Source organism: Zingiber officinale, chromosome 6A (assembly GCF_018446385.1).
Source record: "Zingiber officinale cultivar Zhangliang chromosome 6A, Zo_v1.1, whole genome shotgun sequence".
Taxonomy (NCBI): Eukaryota; Viridiplantae; Streptophyta; class Magnoliopsida; order Zingiberales; family Zingiberaceae; genus Zingiber; species Zingiber officinale.
In genome coordinates, this window is record NC_055997.1 from 97,304,585 (window position 1) to 97,326,953 (window position 22,369).

General features: G+C 38.3%; 1 protein-coding gene and 2 non-coding genes across 3 annotated transcripts; 2 read left to right on the forward strand and 1 right to left on the reverse strand.

Annotated features, from left to right (window-relative positions):
• Positions 1-1,362: 1,362 nt before the first annotated feature.
• Positions 1,363-9,746, reverse strand: LOC121995075. The gene is made up of 10 exons (XM_042548912.1): positions 8,282-9,746; positions 6,548-8,234; positions 6,502-6,512; positions 5,534-6,434; positions 4,499-5,398; positions 4,231-4,302; positions 3,149-3,383; positions 2,933-2,992; positions 2,739-2,844; positions 1,363-1,544 (listed from the first exon to the last, which is right to left on the reverse strand). The coding sequence occupies exons 1-10, from the start codon at positions 9,744-9,746 to the stop codon at positions 1,363-1,365; spliced, it is 5,619 nt and encodes a 1,872-aa protein (XP_042404846.1).
• Positions 9,241-9,347, forward strand: LOC121998827. The gene has a single exon (XR_006116619.1). It is a non-coding gene; the product is annotated as a small nucleolar RNA R71 (small nucleolar RNA).
• Positions 9,747-16,948: 7,202 nt separating the features above from the next.
• On the forward strand, positions 16,949-17,054 carry LOC121998847. Its single transcript, XR_006116638.1, has one exon. It is a non-coding gene; the product is annotated as a small nucleolar RNA R71 (small nucleolar RNA).
• Positions 17,055-22,369: the final 5,315 nt, after the last annotated feature.

The following is a 22,369-nucleotide window of genomic DNA, read 5'->3' on the forward strand; positions in this document are numbered from 1 at the left end:
TATCATCAGCTGAGAGTCAGAGATTATGATATTCAGAAGACAGCATTCCGCACCAGATACGGACATTACGAGTTTTTGGTAATGCCATTTGGGCTTACCAATGCTCCTGCAGTATTCATGGATCTGATGAACCGTATCTTTCTAGAGTATCTAGATCAGTTTGTTATTGTGTTTATCGATGATATATTGATCTATTACCGTCATGATAATAGTTAGAGTGGTGAAACCGTAATCCTAGGATTGTTTTTATCTCTTAATATTTTCGTTGATTTTCGTTCGCTTGAATTGTTGATTTAGAGTTCAATTTCTCATTAGATCATTCGTTTGGATAATTGAAACTCGTACATTTCTAGTACTTGACCCAGTCCCTGTGGGATCGATATTTTATTACTTGACGATAAACCGTGCACTTGCGGATTCAAGCAATCAAGTTTTTGGCGCCGTTGCCGGGGATTGCTTGAATCCGCAAGTGCACGGTTTATCGTCAAGTAATAAAATATCGATCCCACAGGGACTGGGTCAAGTACTAGAAATGTACGAGTTTCAATTATCCAAACGAATGATCTAATGAGAAATTTTACTCTAAATCAACAATTCAAGCGAACGAAAATCAACGAAAATATTAAGAGATAAAAACAATCCTAGGATTACGGTTTCACCACTCTAACTATTATCATGACGGTTCTCCGATAATGACTACTTATACCTAGGTTGGCTTCTTTTGTTTGAATGCAACTTTCTTTATCAAGGTATCCGAATTAGATGATCTTTCATGCTTTGAAATCCTGTCACTAGATTCCTGCAAACCTATCTATACGTCCACCAGATTCGTAAGTTGATTCCTAAAATACCAACGGCCACTTTTGGTGATCACGCTGATGTATCTACTTTGATCCGTCCCCAATCTTATGGCATACGTACACAGATGACTCTTACTTGCATAGGATCCTGTCACATAAATCCCGCAAAGCCTATCTAGTCAATTACCACTTTCACAGAAACCAATCAAAGCATCATTCAACAATTTAAACAACCAACGAAAATATGCATAATCTAAAACCAGAGTTAACAACAAATCATGAACATAGTTAGGGGCTACTCCCTTAACCTAAGATTCAAACAACTACTCCATTACACCAGAGAATTCGACAATAAGATAAGGAAAAGACATTACTAATCGTCCTTGCTGATGTCGTCTATCTCCAAGTCTCAATTGCCGCCGTTTTTCCGACCCCCCAACCACCCCCCATGGTTTTAGGTTTTCTCCCCTTTAATAGAGCCTCCTCTCCTTGATAGTCGGTATCACCATTGGATTGACCCTTTCCATCTTTTAAAATCATCGCCGCAATAATAGCAATCTCATTACACGGCCTGATCATGTCCTCCACTGCTTCCTGCGTCGCTCTTCAACATCTCCGCCACGCCCGTGTTCAATAACACGCCTTGAGCGTGTTGGTCGCTGAAAACCTCGACACGCCCGTGTTTATCAACAACACGGCCGTGTTGTTCTGATACCCTGGGTAATTCGGCTGGTTTTGTGCATCCTGTCATCAGAATTCAACGCAAAGCAGTATCCTTCGTCCAAATATGTTAAACCAAATAAAGACTAACAAATATGCTTCTAACAAGATAAAATGAGATGAAATGCATATATGTTTTATGCTCAAAACTGTACATGAGTTGCACACATCAAAAATCCCCACACTTGAACATTTGCTTGTCCTCGAGCAAAGAAAAATAAAGACAATCTATGTGTGGAAATCATGAAAACAGTTATTGGCAATTCATCCCAAGGTATAAAATTGGTCTTAATTTTCTCAAGTCATTCCCTGCAGCTTAGCTCAAAAGATCCCCGTTTAGTGCATGTGAAGAAATCAACCCCCCAAGGTTTTGGATACCAATCTAGATTCATCACCCCTATTACCGTGTTCCTCTCCTTTCTAGTGTAGAGGCACTTACCTGCCCTAACACTTGGTTCATCCCCTCAATATCACACAAGGTCTCAAAGGACCACCCTCGAGAAGAAAAGAAAGAAGGAATTAGCAGTGGTCATTTCCCCAGTAACTAGTTGACCTCAAAAGGACACCTTCTTTAGGTGTTTCCTTAGTAGCTACCTAATCTCAAAGGGGTGAGCCAAAAGAAATTCCATCTCCTTTTTTTTTTTTTTTTTGTTCAAAAACTCCTAGGAGAAGTGTTTATCCAGTAACCAAAATGCTCATGAAAGTCACCATAGAAAATTGAGTACTAATCCGGTAAAGAAATTTAAATCTTTTTCAAATGCCGCCACCTTAGGGGTTGTGTGAAAAGTGAAACAGGGTTCTTAATGAATAAGCCACAAAGAATTTCCTAGATCCAACTAATAATCAAGTTATACTACAAGAGATGAGAGGGCAACAAAGTATCAAAGACTCTTGAACACATAGTGTCTATATCAATCAAAACAAGAGGTATATATAAAAAAAAATATAAAACTGAAACCGAATTTAAAACAGGAATGCAAAAACTTAAAAACGAACAACCAAAGATAAAGAAAAATAACTAGAAAAGAGGTCACCTAATAGTTATGGCAAGGTAAAGCCTAAGATCTGCGATCATCTTCCTCTTGCCATCTTCTCCTTTGCTCTGCACGAAATTCACTTTCTTCTTGCCAAAATTTTTCCTCACGCTCTCTTCTAGCGGCCTCAACTACAAAATACTTCTCAGTATTAGAAAAAAAACAGTTAGCCCCTTCTATATACCTGTCAACTCGCTCATAATGCTCCTCTGAAGTATGAGCAAACTGCTCCCACATGTTTCTATCCGCAGTATGCTTTTCTCTGAAATCCTCAAACGATGTACGGAATCCTGAAAAATCAAAAACAGAGGGTCCTACAGAAACATCATCAGTAATAGTCCTAGGGGACTCCGGTATGAAGGAAGAAACCTGGGGTACCGGTACATGCGGTGGAATAGATGGCTCTCCTACTGTGGGTAGATCTTGGGTCCTAACATCCTTAAAAAGCCAATTACGTGTATTGCGAATGGTTGTAAGGCTATTATTTGGAAGAGGGATTTTAATATCATTTTGTAACATCAAACAGTATCCCTCCTCTAATCTCCCAATCATCTTCATATTTAAACATGCATCCAAATCCAATCGCGGACTAACCGGGCAAGTCTCCAATCCATCCAACTCACACCCTAAAGCTAATGCAATCTTAGTCAAAAGTCCTCCAATAACAATTACTCCAGTCGAGCTATTCCCAATTTTCACAAAATGTCTAACTAGGTGAGCTCCAGAATCAATTTTAACATCATTAATCATGGCCCATAAAAACTGCAATTCACTTAGCCTGGCTACCCCAACACTGTCCCCTCTCCCAAAAATAGTATTCGCCATGAATCTATGAAGATAGCGAAAAATTGGATTAGGGATATTAGATGATTTGGATCTAGAGGCATCATAGGGCATAGAGTCTAAGGCAATTTCTCTCCAAAATGTATACACACAAAAATTTCGATGTATTTGCCTCTCCCCTCCAACAGGAAAATCGAAAATTTCATTAAACTCCTTCAAATCCATCCTATAATCGATATTCCTCAACCGAAACTTAATCAATCCTTCCTCACAATTTCTTCCTTGAATTATTTCGGCCGACATGGAACTAAGGAATTCTAAAGTTATACTAGGGTAGGTAGGGTAATGGCTAGTCAAAAATTGTCCCCATCCCATCCTATTTGCCATCCAATATATATCTTCCTTAATACCTAGCGCAGCAATTGTATAAGAGTCCATATATCTAGTGGAAACTATTTTTCGTTTTTCAAGCTTGTCAAAACGAGATTTATGAATATCATCACGAAAGATTAAACCAAAAGGGTTATCAGACTGATCACCTTGGTCTTGCGCTTTCCGTTTTCCTTTGTCTTTTGAAGAAGAGGGTGCCTTCCCCGTTTTCACACGCTTGCTCATCTTTGCCGGAGGTAAATCTTCACCGGTGCACGTTTTAGAATTGAATGAGAAGAACGCAGACGATCGGAAACTGCTCTGGAACCAACGGCGAAAACTTCGAAGAGTCACGGGCGTGTTCTGACCTAAAACCCGTCGCGCCTATTTAAAAACCCTACGGCACGCCCGTGTCTCCTGACACGCCTAGAGTGTGTTGGTCGCTGAAAACATCTCCACGCCCGCGTTTCCCGACATGCCCTGGGCGTGCTGTCTTCTGGAAAACCCGACAGCCACCCACATACCTGACAGCAACCAACACGGGCGTGTTTGAAATTTGCACGGCCGTGTTCTCCTCTGTTACCTGGGCAGTTGTTCTGCAAATAAAATGAAAAATAAAATGAAAAAGAAAATAAAAGATAAAAGTATAAGGTAAGAAATTGGGTTGCCTCCCAACTAGCGCTTGTTTACGGTCATTAGCTTGACCAATATGATGTTACTCAAGTGGACTCGAGGAGGTTCTGCTCTCCTCCCTTAGGAGTTGGTTCGCTCAGATATGTTTTTAGCCTTTGCCCATTCACTTTGAAGACTCCGGTGGTTTCATTCGATATATCCACAGCTCCATAAGGATAAACTTTCTTTACTTCAAAAGGACCCGACCATCTGGATTTAAGCTTTCCTGGAAAGAGTTTCAATCGAGAGTTGAACAATAATACAAGATCACCCTCTTGGAATTCCCTACGCATAATGTGTTGATCATGCCAACGCTTAGTCCTTTCTTTATAGGATTTTGCATGCTCATAAGCGTCAAGTCGGAGTTCTTCTAGTTCATCAAGCTGGAGCCTTCTTTTCTCTCCGGTATTCTTTAGATCGAAATTCAATAATTGTATTGCCCAGAAAGCCTTGTGTTCCAACTCTACAGGAAGATGACAAGATTTCCCATACACCAAGCGAAACGGCGTCATACCAATAGGAGTCTTGTAAGCTGTCCGATATGCCCATAGAGCGTCATCCAATTTTTCTGACCAATCTGTTCGTGAATGCTTCACAGATTTCTCTAAAATGCTTTTGATTTCTCTATTTGATACTTCCACTTGTCCACTGGTTTGGGGGTGATACGGAGAGGCAATCTTATGAGTTACTCCATACTTTTTGAGAAGATTTTCAAATTGTCTTTCAATGAAGTGTGAACCTCCATCGCTAATCACCGCTCGAGGAATTCCAAATCTAGGAAATAAGATTTTCTTAAAAAGTTTTATCACAGTCTTCGCGTCATTCGTTGGAGATGGTATAGCTTCAACCCACTTTGATATGTAGTCCACTGCTACCAGAATGTAGATATTGTTATGAGACGGGGGAAATGGTCCCATGTAATCAATCCCCCAAACATCAAAAAGTTCAACTTCTAGAATTGAATTCAGTGGCATCTCATGTCTCTTGGAAATGTTCCCCGTTCTTTGGCATCTATCACAAGTCAATACATAATCACGAGCATCTCTGAAAATATGTGGCCAATAAAATCCTGCATGTAAGACTTTAGCAGCTGTCTTCGAAGTACTTGCATGACCGCCATATGATGAAGAATGACAATGATAAAGTATATCTTTTATTTCATCCTCCGGTACACATCTCCTGTAAATAGTATCAGCACACTTCTTGAAAAGCAGTGGATCATCCCATACATAGCTCTTGACATCGCAAAAAAACTTCTTTCTCTGTTGGTAACTCATCTGATGAGGTAAAATTCCACAAGCAAGAAAATTTGCGTAGTCTGCGTACCATGGAGAATCAATCCTTTTTATAGCAAGGAGATGTTCATCTATAAAACAGTCATCAATTGGAAGATCTTCCTCCTTGGTCCCACTCTGTCCCTGATATAGTCTTGATAAGTGATCCGCTACCACATTCTCAGTTCCCTGCTTATCCTTTATTTCTAAATCAAATTCTTGCAAAAGAAGTATCCATCTTATGAGCCTTGGCTTAGCATCCTTTTTGCTCAATAGATATCTTATGGCCGCGTGATCTGTGTAAACAATAACCATAGAGCCAACGAGGTATGATCTGAATTTATCCAAGGCAAAAACAATTGCTAAGAGTTCCTTCTCCGTAGTTGCGTAGTTCATCTGAGCATCATCCAGAGTTCGGCTAGCATAATAGATCGCATGTACCTTCCGGTCTCTTCTTTGTCCCAAGACTGCTCCCACTGCATAGTCACTCGCATCACACATGATTTCAAAAGGTAAAGTCCAATCGAGAACTTGCATTATCGGAGCTGAGATCAAAGCTTCCTTCAACCTGGAAAAAGCATCCAAACAATTTTCATCAAAAAGGAATTCAGTTTCCTTAATTAACAAATTTGTCAAAGGTTTAGAGATCTTTGAAAAATCTTTGATGAATCGCCGGTAGAATCCTGCATGTCCTAAAAAACTTCGCACTCCCTTAACGTTTGTCGGTGGAGGTAGATTTTCAATTACTTCCACCTTTGCCGTGTCTACTTCAATTCCTCGTTCTGAAACCAAATGTCCTAGCACAATGCCTTCTCTTACCATAAAGTGGCATTTTTCCCAGTTTAAAACCAAGTTTGTTTCTTCGCATCTCTGCAGAACATTAACCAAATTGGACAAGCAAGTATCAAAGTTAGTACCATAGACTGAAAAATCATCCATAAAAACTTCCATAATATTCTCAATCATATCAGAAAAAATAGCCATCATACAACGTTGAAAGGTAGCTGGTGCATTGCAAAGACCAAAAGGCATTCTCCTATAGGCAAAGGTACCATAAGGACATGTAAACGTGGTTTTTTCCTGGTCATTTGGATGTATAGGGATTTGATAAAAACCGGAATACCCATCTAGAAAACAGAAATAGGAGTGTTTTGCCAACCTATCTAACATCTGATCAATGAATGGAAGTGGGAAGTGATCTTTCCTAGTTTCTTTGTTTAATTTCCGATAGTCAATACACATTCTCCACCCCGTAACCGTCCTAGTGGGAATCAACTCATTATTTAAATTTCTAACTACTGTCATCCCACCTTTCTTTGGCACAACATGAACCGGACTTACCCATTCACTATCAGAGATTGGATAAATTATTCCTGCATCTAGTAATTTCAAAACCTCTTTCTTGACCACTTCTTTCATGTTAGGATTAAGCCTCCTTTGTCTCTCAACTGAAGGTTTAAAATCTTTCTCGAGCAAAATTCTATGCATGCATAATGAAGGGCTAATCCCTTTTATGTCTTCAATGGTATATCCTATGGCTTTAATATGCATTCTAAGCACATGGAGCAGCTTTTCGGTATCTACTTCATTTAAACTTGCATTTACAATCACGGGGAATGTAGAATTATCACCAAGAAATTCATACCTGAGTGTTGATGGAAGAGGTTTAAGTTCTACCTGCGGTGATTCATGGTTTTCACTTTCCAATGATTTTTGTTCTAACCTCGCTTCTTCAGTCATATGCCGCACAAGGTTGATTTGTCCTCCATCTTCACTGCTCTTTGCAACGTCTTCATCATCCGAGTATGCATCCAGTGTATCGCTGAATCCGAGAAACGGTTCTTCCTCTTCTTCAACCATCTGCACCTCATCAATCCTGCAACACACATTCTGCAGGAAGGGTTGTTTAATAGCTTTAGACAAATCAAACTCAATTTTTTCGCTACCTACGGCTAACGACAGCTTGTGATTTTTAACATCAATTACGGCTCCTGCAGTGGCCAAGAAAGGTCTTCCTAGTATAATAGGTATGTATGGATCTTCATCCATTTCTAGAACAACAAAATCTGCAGGAACGACAAATTTCCCAACCGTGACAGGTACATTTTCCAATATACCTAAAGGATATCTCACAGAGCGATCAGCAAGTTGCAAAGCTAGTGTTGTAATTTTCAATTCACCCAAGTTTAATTTCTTACACAGTGAAAATGGAATAAGATTGACACTAGCTCCTAGATCACAAAAAGCTTTATCAAAGTTATGATTCCTAATCATGCATGGGATTGAAAAACTACCTGGATCCTTGAGTTTAGGAGGTAACCTGTTTTGAATTAAAGCACTACATTCCTCCGTCAGTGCCACCGTTACGCTCTCCTCAATTTTCCTTTTGTTTGTCAATATGTCTTTCAGAAATTTTGAGTATGTGGGCATTTGCTGCAAGGCTTCTGTGAATGGAATGTTAATATACAACTTCCTTAGGACATCAAGAAACTTACCAAATTGTTCATCAAGTTTGGCCTTAATTATCCTCTGAGGGAATGGAATCGGTGGTACGTATTTTTCTAAGTGTGGGGATTTTTGGCCTTCAGATATTTTTTTTTTTCAGAAGTAGAGAATGACACGGGCGTGCTGTTCATTCCAACACGGGCGTGCTGTTCGCTGGAGGATCTCTCGCTAATTGGCACGGGCGTGCTAATCACCACGTCCTGGTCGTGTTCTTCTCTGTCCGGAAATAGCTTTGGGTTATCCTTGAGCTCATTTACTCTCTTTCCACTCCTCAAGGTAATCACATTACAATGCTCCACAGGATTTGTTTCTGGTCTTCCCGAAAATCTCCCTGGTACTCTCGAGGGCGAATCGGCGACCTGCGCAAGTTGATTTTCCAACATTTTAGTATGATTCGCTAAATTATCTATCTTACCGGATATTTGGGAGATTGCTTCGGCTGTCTCTGAATGCTTCCGATTAGATTCCACCATGTGTTGTCGATATTCATCATTTTGTTTCGATTGGGTAGCAATGAAGTTTTCCATCATAACTTCCAAGTTAGACTTCTTCTCTTGCTGAAATCCTCCAGACGCTCCATAATTATTCTGCCCGGATTGATTTTGATTATTTCTGTAGGAAAAATTTGGATGATTTCTCCATCCTGGATTGTAGGTATTTGAATACGGATTGTTGTTTGGCTTTTGAGCATAGTTATTTATCGCATCAACTTGTTCTACCTGCGCTCCAGTAGGTTGCGTGACCATTATTTGGCAATTCATAGCTGAATGTCCTGTCACTCCACAAATCTCACAGATGATACTAGAAACAGCATTAACATTAAAATTTTCAAATTTATAGGTTAATGCATCAACTTTTGCCGCAAGACTATCTAAAGCGCTCACCTCATACTTACCTGCCAATCGAACAGGATTCTCTCTCTCTATCGCCCATTGGTGATGATTCAATGCCACGCTTTCGATAATATCGAATGCCTCCTCTAAGGTTTTGTTCATGAGCGCACCACCTGCAGTAGAGTCTAAAGAGACTTTAGTAGAGTAGGAAATTCCGTTATAAAAGGTATGGATTACGAGCCATTTCTCCAGTCCGTGATGTGGGCATTGCTGCAGTAGTCCTTTAAATCGGTCCCAAGCTTCGAAAAGAGATTCTCCATCTTTTTGCGTAAAATTTGTGATTTGGTGACGGAGTGAAGCAGTCTTGCTTGGTGGAAAATACTTATCTAAAAATTTCTGCTTGAGTTGCTCCCATGTTGTGATACAGTCCGATGGAAGCGAATGTAACCAAGCTCGTGCTTTGTCCCTTAAAGAGAAAGGGAAAAGTCGCAATCTGATCGCATCTGCAGAGGCTCCATTATATTTAAGAGTTTCACAGAATTCCAGAAACACTTCCATATGAAGATTTGGATCCTCCGTAGGTGCTCCTCCAAACTGATGTTGTTGGATCATATTCAGTAAAGCAGGCTTCAGTTCAAAGTTATTTGCTTCAATTGGAGGCCTTCTAATACTAGATCTCAGGCCTCTAGCACTTGGTGCAGCATAGTCTCTCAACAGCTTGTTCTCTACCTGATTGTTCTCTTCTTGATTGGCCATTTCTCGTTGTTTTTGAAGTCGTCTCTGAGTGTGAAAGGTTCGTTCTATTTCGGGATCAACTTCAAGAAGGACTCCTCCTTGACCTGACCTAAGCATTCAACGAGAAAGGAATACTTCCAAATATAGAAAATCGAGTTGCAAAATTGGAAAACACAATTATGGAAAATGAATAAGAAAAATTACATAGAAATCTGGATTAATCAAACTGCAATATTCTAATATTGACACAGTCCCCGGCAACGGCGCCAAAAACTTGATTGCTTGAATCCGCAAGTGCACGGTTTATCGTCAAGTAATAAAATATCGATCCCACAGGGACTGGGTCAAGTACTAGAAATGTACGAGTTTCAATTATCCAAACGAATGATCTAATGAGAAATTTTACTCTAAATCAACAATTCAAGCGAACGAAAATCAACGAAAATATTAAGAGATAAAAACAATCCTAGGATTACGGTTTCACCACTCTAACTATTATCATGACGGTTCTCCGATAATGACTACTTATACCTAGGTTGGCTTCTTTTGTTTGAATGCAACTTTCTTTATCAAGGTATCCGAATTAGATGATCTTTCATGCTTTGAAATCCTGTCACTAGATTCCTGCAAACCTATCTATACGTCCACCAGATTCGTAAGTTGATTCCTAAAATACCAACGGCCACTTTTGGTGATCACGCTGATGTATCTACTTTGATCCGTCCCCAATCTTATGGCATACGTACACAGATGACTCTTACTTGCATAGGATCCTGTCACATAAATCCCGCAAAGCCTATCTAGTCAATTACCACTTTCACAGAAACCAATCAAAGCATCATTCAACAATTTAAACAACCAACGAAAATATGCATAATCGAAAACCAGAGTTAACAACAAATCATGAACATAGTTAGGGGCTACTCCCTTAACCTAAGATTCAAACAACTACTCCATTACACCAGAGAATTCGACAATAAGATAAGGAAAAGACATTACTAATCGTCCTTGCTGATGTCGTCTATCTCCAAGTCTCAATTGTCGCCGTTTTCCCGACCCCCCAACCACCCCCCCATGGTTTTAGGTTTTCTCCCCTTTAATAGAGCCTCCTCTCCTTGATAGTCGGTATCACCATTGGATTGACCCTTTCCATCTTTTAAAATCATCGCCGCAATAATAGCAATCTCATTACACGGCCCGATCATGTCCTCCTCTGCTTCCTGCGTCGCTCTTCAACATCTCCGCCATGCCCGTGTTCAACAACACGCCTTGAGCGTGTTGGTCGCTGAAAACCTCGACACGCCCGTGTTTATCAACAACACGGCCGTGTTGTTCTGATACCCTGGGTAATTCGGCTGGTTTTGTGCATCCTGTCATCAGAATTCAACGCAAAGCAGTATCCTTCGTCCAAATATGTTAAACCAAATAAAGACTAACAAATATGCTTCTAACAAGATAAAATGAGATGAAATGCATATATGTTTTATGCTCAAAACTGTACATGAGTTGCATACATCAGGCGGGTACCCTCTGACTTATCTTTTGATAATGTCTTATGATATGTGTAGCTTATATATATTTACTAGTGGCAGATAGTAGATTATTTTCTTCCCTGGTCTTAGCTAGTTGATACCTATCGCATGCTTCATCTGCTAGTTGCTTTACTTCAGGATTGGATACTTATCTCTTGCCATGTATATATCTGTTCATAGAGATGCATATCTATAGTGCGCTACTCTACTGGATTAGTTGCTTTACATGTGTGATACATGCTCTTGGATTCATGATACTTACATCATTGTTATATGTGATGTCTTTGGATTTATGCTGTTATATCATGGTTATATATATACGTTTACCTTTTGGGCACACACATATATGGAGGAGGCTATGTTCAGGTATGACATACTGTAGCATCATGCACCATCCTGCATGATTGCAGCGATTAGCGACTCCATTATTGTTGAGCTCGTCGGCTACATAGGCTGCACACAACGTGTTTCATGCATGGGTAGTGGCACGGATGGGGTGTGTATGGCGGTAGCTCAGAGTGCTCCGGTCCGCTCATGGGTAGTGTTGCGTGGTAGACAGGATCCCTCCCGTCATCAGCGTCGGGAGTTGAGAGCATTCGCTCCCTCACTATGTTTGAGGTAGGAGGATAGGTGTACTCAACATCCCGTCCACTCGGCCACTCTTCAGGGGCAGTGATACGGTTGTCATCACCCTACCCACTCGGTCTCACCATTGTGTGTGAGATGACTGACTGGTTGACAGGGGTGACCATGTCATATTGCATCATATGCACGTATTGCATTCGTTATGATTGATGCATTTTGGTGATTGCATATGATTGACATGCATACAGGATACATGCTTTTGCTCTGACTATTTTTATCTCTGTATGTTGACAGTCATTCGCCCAAGCCTCGCAGGTGAGTACAGTTTATTTCAGTTATGCATTTCTTTCTGTAAACTGTATTACATGCTTCTGGTTACTCATTATCGTTTATTCAGCTATGCATACCTGTTATATTGTTAGGAGACTGTACTGTAGGTCCTATGGTTTAGGAGATTGTACCTTAGGATATTACTGGTAGTTATATGTTGCTGTACATATCTATTGGATTACCAGCTGAGTTCTTTGAACTCACCCCGTTGTTACTACTTTTCAGGTTGAGGCCGTCAGGAGAGATCCCAGTCGCTAGCCCCGTTATCGCGAGGATTTTCTTTGTCGGATTATATTTTGCTTTTGCATCTTATATACTTGTATTGTGGGTTTGTATTGTGGACTTCACATTGAACATTAGGGTTTGCTACTTTTGTTTTCCGCTGCGGTTGTATTGTCATTACTTCGTGGATTTGTTTTCTTCGTTGTAGTGGAGTAGGCTGTTTGCATATATCGTCGAGGTTCTATATCGTCTTTTCTTATTGAACTGTGTGGATTGATCATATATTATATCTGCGTGGAATGTTGATATAAACTGCGTGGCTTGTTCTTTTGTATTGTATTATTCCGGCCATGTGTGGCCGAGGTATGGAGATGTATGTATACTGAGCTTCATATTGTCAGCCGTACAGGGGAGATGCTGCCGAAATTTCTTCGGACAGGGACTACCTGGGGCGTGACAATCGCACCAATCCCAAATTACATTTTGAGCTCCTTATCATGAGGGTGTTAATCTCCTTGTGTTTAAGATATAGAATGTCCACTAATTAAATGAGTTACTAACAACTCACTTAATTAATATCTAGCTCCAAGAGTAGCGCCACTCAACTTCATTGTCATGTCGAACTAAGTCCACCTGCAGGGTTTACATGATAATCTTTATGAGCTCCTCTTAGGGACATCATCAACCTAGATTCCTAGGACACAGTTTCCTTTTATAATCAACAACACACACTATAAATAATATTATTTCCCAAGTTATTGGGCCTATTGATTTATCGAACTAAATCACACCCTTTGATAAATTAAAGAAATAAATATTAAGTATATGTGCTTGTTATTATATTAGGATTAAGAGCACACACTTCCATAATAACAGAGGTCTTGTTCTTTTATTTAGTTAGTATAAAAAGAAGATACCTCAAATGGTCCTGCTTAATACACTCATAGTGTACTAGTGTAATTTTATAGTCAAGATAAACTAATACCAAATTACATTACGACTATTCCAATAGTTTGTTCCTATCTATCTTAGTCGTGAGCTACTGTTTATAATTTACAAGGAACTGATAACATGATCTTCTGTGTGTGACACCACAGAACATGTTATCTACAATATAAATTAATTGAACAACTAGACTTAGCATATAAATGTAGCCATTTGACCAATGTGATTCTTTTATTTCAAAAATAAATGTTTACAAAAAGCTAGACTTTTAGTATACATTCTAACAAGATCTACACGGCTTGTGCTGCCTCTAGTTCTGGAACTCATGCACGGTCGTGTCTGGGATACGACCAGGGCTTGTTTGGCTTCTGGGAAAATTGCACGGCCGTGTAGATCTACACGGCCGTGTATTGCTTTGGCTCTGGAAGGCTTGCACGACCGTGTAGATATACATGGCCATGACTCTCTTGGCTTCAAAATTGGCACGACCGTGTGATGCACACACGACCGTGACCTTCTCCTTTTCTGCAGAAACTACACGGGTGATCATCACCACATGACCTGGGCATTGCCCTGCTCTGCCAATGCTGCATGGGTGAGTATCACCACACGGCCTAGGTCACTCTCCCAGACATGGTCGTGTGACACTCCAAGATGGTGTCTTCCTCCTTTCGTTAGCTTGCAGATTTAGCCTTGATCATAAATTCTTCTCCAAATATGACTCCTGCATACAAAAAATACACAAAAGCAGATCTCCGAACAAAAAGAGTAAATATGCTAAAAGTAAAGCTGGAAGTACGAAAATGCATAGATAAAGCATACGTAAAATATGTGAATGTGCGTCAAAACATGCTAAACAAGTGTATACAATCTACGCACATCACACCCCCAGACTTAAACTTTTGCTTGTCCTCAAGCAAAATGCTGCAATCTTAATTCATATTCTCTACAATGCATTCATAATCCCTAATGTACTTTCCTAACTCTATCAAAAAGTTTCATTAACAAGCATGATCATAGAAACAAGTCAAGTTTGGCTCAAGCATAAGTCTCTTGTGCATAGTGCAAAAAGTGACCCAAACTTTTCAAGTTTCAATCTATATCCTAGTCAAGTCATCATCCAGATGAGTTCCTAATGTTTTCGGTGATAGACACTTACCTGCCACACACTTTGTTCATATTTCTCAATCAACCCAGGGTCTTAAAGGCGTGCTCAATCTCAAGAGAAGCTAAGCAGTCATTTCCCCAGTAACCTAACTCGGTCTCAAAGGGGTGACTTACTAGATTCTACTCATGACAACTATTTTTTATATCCCTTATTCATTTTTTTATATATAAGAATTTGTATTGTGCAAAACTTATTTACAAATGTACTTTAGCACAAATGTTGGGATATTTTGATTTTTCCAAATGAGCTTATATGATTTGAGCATCATCCAATAACCAAAATGAAGTTTGAGAAATCACCATGGAAACCAAGTACTAAACAAACAAGATGAATCATGACTATTTCAATGATATCAACTATCCAAGCTCAAGTATAGTGAAGGTAAGATCCTTAAGGTCAAGCTAAATTTCAAACTTATCTCCATATGATACTTAGCTTATTTCATGCTACTCAAGATAGAGAAAAGAAATATACTAAGCATACTACTAGCATCATTTAAAACATCATGAATCAAGATAATAAATGTGCTAACATTTTTACTAAAAGACAAGAAAGCATATAAGTGAAGTTTGATGTTCTCAAGATGTATGCCACAAAAAATCAAAACAAAATGCAAGACATAAGCAAAAACAAAAACAAACAAAGCAAATCAAATGCATCTAACGCATCCCCCCAAACTTAAACTTTTCATTGTCCCAGTGAAAACTAAAAACAATGCAGAGGAGATTAAAAGTAAGAGAAGTTACCAAATGACGCGTGTCAAATGCCCATGTTAATAACTTCTCTATCATGTAGTTGCACTCCTCCTTTCCTTAGAATCCTATAAAAGAAGATAGACAAAAAAAAACTCAGTAGAGGATACAAGTTTATTATAACGAAAGAAATAAAATTAGAAAGAATTAAAAACATAAATGAAAACAAAGAAAATGAACTTGGGTTATCTCCCAAGAAGCACTTGTTTAAGGTCATTAGCTCGACCACCTGATAAGATTCATCTAAATCTCGCTCTTGGAGGGGTAAGATATCTCAATACCCTCCTACCGAGGGCTCTTATTATGGAGAGAGCTTCCAATATAGGAATTACAAAATGAAGTATTACTCTCTCCATCTTCGTCTTCTTTGAAGTTCTCTCAGGTGGTCGAAGACGGTTCAGTGTGAGCTTCCAATTATTAGCCCAAGTGAAATCTGCACATGCAAAGAAAATACAAATCTCCCACAAACATATTAGATAAGATAGAGTCATAACCATATTAAAATAAACAGAATAAGAAATAAAAACTGAATCACATCCAACAAAGTCAATGATAGGTACCTCTATAAAATTTTCCAAAAGATCACAAGAAATACTAACCTTACTTTGTTGAGAGATACCTAAAATTTCTAAACATGTAGATGTGACTTCTTCTTAATCAAATGATGATTTTAGCTCTGGCTTAGGTGTTGATGATATCAATGATGGTGATTCTTGAGACTCTGCTAGCTTTGCAAAAGTCCCTACACATTGTTCCACAACATGACCAATTCTTACAACCTCTAAGGGTTTTGTGGACAAAGGTGGTGATCCTTGAGATGATGCTTCCACAACACAGCTCCCTACATATTCTTCTATATCATCATCATCAACACATAGATCAACAAATAAACCAATATCTATATCCTCAATAGGAGAATCAATAACAAGAGGATCAATAACTTCACTTGCAGTTTTAAATTGATCTACCACATCACATTCATCATCTAAAAATTTAATATCACTATAACACCTTATAAAATTTGAAGACAGATCTGAAAACTTATTTACCACTGCATTATCAATAAAATCCTCATCTGAAGAGTCCTCATCTTCATATACATTCAAAAATCTGCACTCAACCATATTAGTATCACCGGATTTGCCAAAATCTTTATTTTCATTGACCCCCACTAACTTTTGTAGAAAAGGAACCCTTAGTGAAGGTCCTGGGAAAGATTGAACTTCCTTTTTCCCAAATTCCCTTTGAGCTTTTGGAGGAGGTCCAACTTGCTTATCTAGTGTTGGTGTGATCAATAACCCAACATCATCACACTTTTCACTAGATCTTGTCTGTGAAAGAGGGAGATCTCCTTTAAACCATTTTGAAATAATACTTTCAATCTTTGCCCCCAAATGTTTGAACTCCCCATTCTGTGACTTGTGATTCTCAAGACTCATAGATGGTTGAGTTACAATTTGTTTGACAGGCTCTATAGCATTTATGGCTTGCACTTCATGAATGTTTGAGGAAAATTTCATCCAACTTATGTTCTACCATTCATGTAGGTTCAATGTCACTTGATCAATTAACATATATGCTTCATCTACACTTTTGTCCATAAAAGATCCTCCAGCTGATGAATCCAATAAACTCTTGTCTGAGAAAGAAATTTCCCCATAGAATATGTGTAGAATCAATCATTTTTCAAAACCATGATGAGAGCACTGTCTTTGAAGACTCTTGAATCTATCTCATGCTTCAAATAATGATTCTCCATATGCCTGAACAAAATTTGTTATGCAATTCCTCATATACACTGTTATGCTTAGAGGGAAAAAATGATTCAGAAATTACTTCTCCAATTGCTCCCAACTTGTGATACTTTGAGGATGGAGAGAATATAACCAAGTCCTTGCTTTATCCTTGATACTGAAAGGAAATGCCATCAATCGAACTGCATCTACTGACACTCCTTCACATTTCACCATATCACAAATCTCTAAGAATGTTTCAAGATGCAGGTAAGGACTTTCTGATACTTCTCCTCCTAATTTATGACATTATATCATGAAAATTAACTCTGGGTCTAGTTGGAAACTTTTTGCTTCAATTTGAGGTTGCATAATGAGAGATAAAAATCTTGCAGAAAAGGGTGTAGAAAAATTTCTCATGGGTCTGCTTGACATGTTAGTGTTCATGGATATTCAAGAAAAAATTATTAGAGGACTTTTTTTTTTTGAAGAATCAAAGACAGAAATAAAATGCAATATAAAAAGCAAGAAAGAAAATGTAGAATTTAAATTGCAAGAAGGAAAGTGCATAATGAAAACAAGAAAGAAAAGACAAAAGCAAAAAGAAAAATGTCTAGAATAATTCATATGCTAATCAACTAATGTGTTTATAAGTTATTGTTATTCTTGATGCTTTTACGAAGTTTGATCTTCTCATACACAAGAACAATATTGCAAGATATGTTTACAAAAGAAAAGTAGAGAAAAAAAATTTAAATTAACAGAAAAATAGAGAAAAGCTAGACTAGAATGCTAGAAATCAAGAATGCAGAATTAGAATTAGAATTAGAATTAGAATTGCAACAAAATAGATTGTCAAGAAGTAGAAAGATATGCAAAAAAAAAAAAAAGAATTGTAAAGATTAGTTATAACTATGCTAATGAAAAGAAAAGTTATGTTTAGTCTAACTCAATTGATAATCTCTAATGTTATAAATGCAGCCCCCTGCAACGACGCCAAAAACTTGTTAACGTTCCGCAAGTGTACGGATACGTCGTCAGTAATAAAGAAAGATATCGTATCCACGGGGACTGGTTATAACCACTAAAGATATCTCAACACGAATTAGCTAAACAACTAATCAATTGATTTATAAAAACTAAGTGCAACTATGAAAAATAAAGCATAGAAGTAAAAGCATAGAAACAGGAATAAGGGCTATGATAAAAGGATGTTCTAGGAATTTTGGTTTCTTTGTAATGTTATTCAATGTAAATGATCTACCAAATCTTATTTCTCAATTGTCCATCATTTGTAGAAGGTTGCCGATTCTCTCTTGTAATAGACAACCGGCTTAGGATTAAAATCTATATCTAAATGTGATCAATTAGAAATGATTCCTATGATGTCCTTACACGGGCTTGCCTGTCACGTGCGCCCCTCGGATAATCAACATAGAAATTCATTACTTCTCAACCCATATCAAGATATAAATGATTAATGCATACAATCTATCCTACCCCCTTGAATGACCTTATTTCACCTTCAAGATTATCCCTCAATCGTCCTTACACGGGGTTATCTGTCATGTACGTCCCTCAGATAATCGAATGAGGAATTACCTCTACAAGATCCACAAGATACTCAAACATTCAATCAAGTATGTTAATTAAGTCCAATCATAACAATCCACACAAGATCAAATAGATACAAACAAGACAAAATCATAGAAATAGAAAATTGGCAAATCCACAAGAGTTTACATCAAATCATATTACAAATACTCCCTCCATCCTAGAACAAGAAGATCTAATCCATAGAACAAGAAAAGAAACCCAAAGACAAGAATATCATAAGCATCTTGATCACAAAATCCAAGAAGAGAAAGGGAAGAAAAGCTTATCTACGATGAAGAAAGGTCTTCAGATCCAATCCTCGATCTCAGAGTCGATTCGTTGAAGATATGCCCTTAGATCGTCGGAAGATCCCTCCAAGAAGGTGAGAAATCGTCCAAATCTTATTTTCTCCCAAAAGGGAGAACCTCCCTTTTAAATGATGAAAGAAACCCTTATATAGAGCAGAGATTTTGGGCACCACACGTCCCCGAGACCCGGCCGTGTGTGAGACACGACCTAGGTCATTCTCTTCACTGCCCATCTCACACGGTCGTGTGATGCACACGGCTGTGAGATGTTCTGCCACTGCCATCCTTGCACAGCTGTGTAGATCTATACGGTCTGTGCTACCTCCAGTTCTGAAACTCATGCACGACCGTGTTTGGGACACGGCCAGGGCTTGTTTGGCTTCTGGGAAAATTGCATGGCCGTGTACTGTTTTGGCTCTGGAATCCTTGCACGGTTGTGTAGATATACGCGACCATGGCTCTCTTGGCTTCAAAATTGGCATGACCGTGTGATGCACACATGGTCGTGACCTTCTCCTTTTCTACAGAAACTACATGGGTGATCATCACCACATGGCCTGGACATTGCCCTGCTCTGCCAATGCTGCATGGGTGAGCATCACCACATGACCTAGGTCACTCTCCCAGACATGGTCGTGTGACACTCCAAGATGGTGTCTTCTGTTGGTGCGGGAAGCATCCGACGATCGAACCCAAATTTTGATAATGGCAAAGGGTTCAAAGTTAAGTCTTGTTGTTATCTAACATGTTGAATGAGTGTTTCAGGAAAGTCCTAACTGTGGTTAGGCAGGTAAAAACCCTAGGGGGTGATAACCCTAGGTCCTAGGGGGTGGTAACCCTAGGTGGAGAAAAGTCCTAGCTGCGGTTAGGTAAAGGGAAAACCCTAGGGGGTGGTAACTGTTAGAGTGTATACTAAAAGCCTAGCTTTTGGTATAAACATTTATTTAGAAATAAGAATCACATTGGTCAAATGTCTACATTTATGATAAATGTAGTTGCTCAATTAATTTATATTGTAGATAACATGGTGTGTGGTGTCACACACAGAAGATCATGTTATCAGTACCTTATAAATTATAAACAGTAGCTCACGACCATGATGGAAAGGAACAAACCATTGGAAGGTCGTAGTGTAATTAGGTGTTAGTTTATCTTAACTATATAATTACATTAGTATACTAAGAGTGTATTGAGTAGGACCATTAGAGGTCGTTTCTTTTATACTGACTTTATAAAGGAACAAAGACCTCAGTTATTATGGAAGTATGTGCTCTTAATCCTAATATAATAACAAGCATATATATTTGATATTTATTTCTTTAATTTATCAATGGGTGAGATTTAGTTCGATGAATCAATAAGCCCGATAAGTTGGGAAATAATATCACTTATAGTGTGTGTTGTTGATTATAGAAGGAAACTGTGTCCTAGTAATCTAGGTTGAGAATGTCCCCAAGAGGAGCTCATAAGGATTGTCATGTTAAACCCTGCAGGTGGACTTAGTCCGACATGACGATGAAGTTGAGTGGTACTACTTTTGGAGCTAGATATTAATTAAGTGAGTTGTCAGTAACTTACTTAATTAGTGGACATTTGTTATCTTAAACACAGGGAGACTAACACACTCATAATAAGAAGGAGCCCAAAGTGTAATTTGGGATTGGTGCGGTAGTTCAATAATAGTTTTTTAGTGGAATGAATTATTATTGATGAAATTAAGTTGTGTGTTCGGGGCGAACACGGGATGCTTAATTTCATCGGGAGACCAAAACCAATTCCTCCTCTTGGTCCCTATCGTAGCCTCTAGTATATAGAGATTTATACCCACCGCATACCCACCTTCTTACCCATCCAATGGGGCCGGCCAAGCTAGCTTGGAACCCAAGCTAGGGCCGGCCAAGATCAAGTGGATGAGTCATGTAGGTGGCCGGCCAAAGCTTGGGTCCCAAGCTTAGGTGGCCGGCCATTAGAATATTAAAAAGGATTTTTATTAAAATTATTTCTTATGTGGATATCATGATTTTAAAAGAGAGTTTAAAAATTAAAAATTTCCTTTTATAGCTTTCTACAAAAGATTAAGAGAAGAGATTAATCTCTTTCCTTATTTGTAGTTTAAAAGGATGGTTTTAATTTTTGGTAAAAACTTTCCTTATTTGTAAATCATCTACATGTTTAAAAGAGAGTTTAAAATTTGAAATCTTTCCTTATTTGTTGATTAAAGGAGGATTTTAAATTTTTAAGAAAACTTTCCTTTTTAATCATGTTCATGATTTAAAAGAGAGTTTAAAATTAAATATTCTCTTTTATAAGTTTCTACAAAAGATTAAGAAAAGATTTGATATCTTTCCTTATTTGTAGATTAAAAGAGATTTTAATTTATAGAGATAACTTTCTTTTTATCCACATGTTTAAAAGAAAGATTTTAATTTATTAAATTTCCTTTTTATAAACCAATCATGAAGGGATAAAAATTATTGAGAAATTTTTATAAATTTCCGGAAGCAAATAAGGAAGTTTTAATTGGTGTTTAAAATTTTATTTGCTTGGAGATTTGTATAATGGCCGACCATTGTAAATTGAGAAGAGAAAAATTATTTTCCTTTTCATGGCAAAAGAATTAAGGAAGTTTTTATTTACATTTCCTTATTTGCCAAGACCAAGGATTATAAAAGAGGGGGTAGAGGTGCCTTCATGGTAGAAGAACTCTATTATTTTTCTCCCTCTTTTCTTCTTTGGGTGTGGACGACCCTTTCTTTCCTCTCCTCTCCTTTGTGTGGCCGAAACCTACTTATGGTGGAGATAGCTTTGGTGGCCGGATCTAAGAAGGAGAAGAAGGAGAGAAAAGAAGCCTCTTTTCTAGCATCCCTTGGAGCATGGTGGTGGTGGCCGAACCTCTTCATCCTAGAAGAAGTTTTGATGGCCGAAATTTGCAAGGAAGAAGAAGGTGCTTGGTGGTTCTCATCTCGGAAGATCGTTGCCCACACAACGTCCGAGGTTAGAAGAGGAATACGGTAGAAGATCAAGAGGTCTTTCTAAAAGGTATAACTAGTAATTTTTCTTTCCGCATCATGCTAGTTATTTATGGAAATAATACCAAATACAAGAGGCTTACGATTCTAGTGTTTCGAATATGTTTTTCGAAGTTGTGTTCTTTTGTTTTATTTTTCCTTGTGATTTGATTGTTCTTTTCGGTTAACCTAAAGTTATTTTAGGAAATTAAATATTATATTTCTATAAAAGGTTTTGTCTAGTCGGTGGTGATTGCTCCCATATCCAAGAAGGCCATGTGCCTCGCCACGTCAGTACTGGGAACCAATTATGGAAATTAATATTTAATGGAATTAATAACTTAAGGTGATTTGGGTCGAACGTGTTAAGTTCCGCAGGAGATCCAAGTCAAAACCTAAAAGAACAAATAGATTAAGTTTTGGATCAAACGTGTTAAGTTCCGCAGGCGATCTAAAATTTAATTT